The sequence below is a fragment of the Solanum pennellii genome, chromosome 12 (assembly GCF_001406875.1).
Source record: "Solanum pennellii chromosome 12, SPENNV200".
Taxonomy (NCBI): domain Eukaryota; kingdom Viridiplantae; phylum Streptophyta; class Magnoliopsida; order Solanales; family Solanaceae; genus Solanum; species Solanum pennellii.
The window spans coordinates 79,491,171-79,494,903 of record NC_028648.1 but is presented as its reverse complement, the minus strand read 5'-3'; the positions used below and the strand labels follow the sequence as shown (position 1 = coordinate 79,494,903).

At 29.1% G+C, this 3,733-nt stretch overlaps 1 protein-coding gene across 2 annotated transcripts in view; it reads right to left on the bottom strand.

Annotated features, from left to right (window-relative positions):
- Positions 1-2,292: 2,292 nt before the first annotated feature.
- Positions 2,293-3,733, bottom strand: part of LOC107005297 (branched-chain-amino-acid aminotransferase 2, chloroplastic-like) — a 15,988-nt gene continuing 14,547 nt past the window's right edge. For both annotated transcript variants that reach the window (XM_015203851.2, XM_015203852.2), the window contains 2 exons: positions 3,129-3,241; positions 2,293-2,583 (listed from right to left, as the gene is read on the bottom strand). In XM_015203851.2, the coding sequence (XP_015059337.1) occupies positions 2,469-2,583; positions 3,129-3,241 (228 nt within the window). In that variant the 3' untranslated portion in view covers positions 2,293-2,468. The remainder of the gene's footprint in view (positions 2,584-3,128; positions 3,242-3,733) is intronic.

The window sequence follows — 3,733 nt, the reverse complement described above, 5'->3', positions numbered from 1 at the left end:
GTTATAATATGTGCAGCTATGAACTAAGAAAAACACAAGGGAAAACAACTACTCTTACATGAGTATTTGTATATATTTTTTTTCCTATTAATTGTAGTTGGAATATGTATATATTTATAGAACCTAGTATATGATAACCAAATTACACAATTATGGAGATTGCTTGGGAATAACATGACGATTTAACAGACACTTTTGAGTTTTCAGAAAGAGATATATATTCACGTGAGAAATTAATAAAAAGAATTGTAGTTCGTTCATTTGTGGGCAAACTATCTTTAGAGATCGGGTAATACTATTATTTTGGATGGATTTGGAGTTATCGGGTGTTTCTATTAAAATTTGGAAAAATTACTGAAATACACGTATTGTGTTTTCCTTATTTTCAATATACTCTTCTATTTCTGAAAACCTCTAAATTTTCTTATTTCTTTAATGTGTTTGATTTACGTAATATGTATTTAGTTTATTTTATAATGTATCTGAGCTACATATTATGAATTCGATTTATGTTATAATGTATTCGAGATACTCTTTAATGTATTCCAGCTACATATTAATGTATTCGGTTTGTGTCACTTCTTAAGGGATTAATGTAATTACAAATTAAAGAGGAATCGATTATAACTTCATATTAAAACTATGTGATTCCTAAAATTTATCGTTAAAATTTAGGCAACTACTTTTATCAATTTTGAACAGATTTACCCTTTGAGTTTTTGTTTTTCTATTAAAATTGATGTTTTATTCTAAAAGAAAAAAGAAAAAACATGTAACATATTAATAAATAGACTGTCCCACCCTCTTACCATTTTAAAACCTAAATGTTATAAACTAAAATCAAAGCGGAGTTATACTGTGTATGTGTTTGACTGAACTTAATAACTTTCGTTTATATTTTGTATTTATCTTAAGAAATTTATTTAATATGTATATTTTACTAAATTTATGCAAACCTTTTGTGCGGAAAAGTTATGAATATATATAGTTCGCTCAATTAATTTTTTAACAAAAGTTATGGGCATATACAAATCGGTCAATCAGTTTTCTAATAATTCTATACGTTTTATACATATATTTTATTATAACCTAGTTTGTCGAAATATATAGGGCAATAATTATTCCTTGATTAATTAAACGAAATGAAATGTATAGGGTATCATGAACGAGCTTTGGAATCTCAAGCTCGAGAATGTCAAGCTAAATTTCAGATTAAATATCTAAAGTTTGAAGTTTTTATACCTTATATAAAGACGTAAAAAAAATTTAACTTTAATTTCGTAAGTTTAAACTTGATTCTGAAACGGCTAAATTGATAAGAAATTATATACTTCGCTATAAATATATATGTCATTATAAGCGGCCCTTAAATCAACTATTTGTGCACTTGACACATAAGTAGCTTTTTTAGAACATATATCCTTTTAATTAAGGGAAAATTATATATAATAGCAAATTAATAACCTAAAATAAATGGAGTAGCTAGGGTTTGATTTAATTGTGCTCCATAGCAAACGTTTGCAAAAAATTGCCAGACGTCTCTCTCCCAAATATCTCGCTCGCCACTCTCCTCCTATCTCTCGCTCGCTTCCTCACTTTTTATACAAACACAAGTGTATAAAAATTGTTTCTAATTGTATAAAGCAGAGAAAATTGTATAAATACACATATTTTTGTTCCCCTCTCTCCCCTCTTCCAGATCTCGCTCGCCACTCTCCCAAATCTCGCTCGCCACCCTCGCCTTTCTCACTTATACAAACAGAAGCGAAATGTATAAATTGTGTTTCTGTTTGTATAAAGCGTGAGAAAATTGTATATACACATGCAAGTACATATATTTTCGTCCTATACACCTATAATTATACAATAAAAATACTCCCCTGCCCAGTTTCTTTTGCCTTTCTCTCTTTCTCGTTTTATACAATTTTCAAATTGTATCTAATTTCTCTCTTTCTCGTTTTATACAATTCGATTCAATTGTATATTCCTTGTCAAGTCTCTTTTGTCTTTCTCTTTTTCTCATTTTATACAAATTCAAATTGTATATAATCGTTCTATACACTTATAATAATACAATTCGTTTTATACACTTCGTTTTTATACAGTTCTCTGCCCAAGTGTCTTTCTCTTTCTTGTTTTATACACTTCGTTTTATACAATTTGCTTCAACTGTATATGTATAGCGAATTATACAGTTTCTACGTTTGCTATGGAGCGCAATTATGCAAACTTTGCTATAGCATACAAATACGAATTTTTTATTTGCTATATGTGAAAGTTGCCCTTTAATTAATACAATAATATATAGTTTCTCTTAATCATACCCTTTTAATTAATACAATAATACATAGTTTCTCTTAATCTCATTAATTAATTTATTATACATTGCAAACATATATTATAATCTCTACAAATACAGCACAACTTTAACTAATGAAAAAATTAAGTAACATCATTAAACCAAAAATTCACTTAATCTCAATAATCCAACCCCTCTTGTCCTCAATAATACCTTTTTGAATTGCTACTAATCTTGAGTTCAATTGCTCACTTATTAAGTCTGAGCTTACCTTGTAGTTAATCCTGCAAATTTACATCATTAATCCTAATTAGCCAAATAATTAACAACAAAACTTATCAATTGACAAATTCAAATTGTATATAATCGTTCTATACACTTATAATAATACAATTCATTTTATATTCTTCGTTTTTATACAGTTCTCTGCCCAAATGTCTTTCTCTTTCTTGTTTTATACACTTCGTTTTATACAATTTGCTATAGCGAATTATTTGAATTTTGTCTAATATTACTGGCAAATGAGCAGGTCAGATCAAATATGAGTGGATCAGATTAGATATAAACAAGTTAAACAAAATTCAAGTCTATCTCTACACGAACAACAAAACTAGAGAAATTAACTATACAATACAATTTTTCGATAATTTTTTTTTTGGACGAACCCCTCGACTCCATCTAGATCCACGCACGCCCCTACAACCCGACCCTCTCCCCCACTATACCACCCTACCTTTATACCTACTCCCATAATATCTGTCTAGATTAAATTTGGACGATAATTATTCGATACACTAGATCGTAAATTTCAAATTGGATTTAAAATTACCTTTTGTTTTTGTAGGTAATACTTCCTACAGGAGCAACACCAAGTGCAGTTCCAGTACAAAATACTTCATCAGCACTAAACAATTCATCTGCTTCAATCAAACGTTCCTCAACCTAGATCAAAGCGTAATTAACGATACGAATAATTCAAAGAAATTTAACATATAGTATATATACATTAAAAAAAAGTTAAATATATCTAAACAATATAATTTTCAAACGAAAAAATTTATCAATTGACACTTTTTAGATAAGGAACTCCACTATTGTATAAACCTAATAAGTAAAATTAGTTATCTTAAAAATAAAACAAACAACTAAATTTGTTGCGTGAATATTATCTACCCTATGAGTTATATAAATAGTGAAAATGCACGTGACGATGATTTGTTTCATCGAAAACTAAACTCAAAGACATTTAACTTGATATGTCGTAAACTTCCAACAGACACTCCACTCAGGGAAGCAGAGCTCAGACTCAAAGCGCTACGGGAAGAGCAGAACTCTCTTGCGAGAGAAATGACATTAAAACACCGAGGTAACGGAAGTGAAGGCAACTCAACAGGAGGAATAATAAGAGGAGCACAGGGATAAAATTGAAGGAAC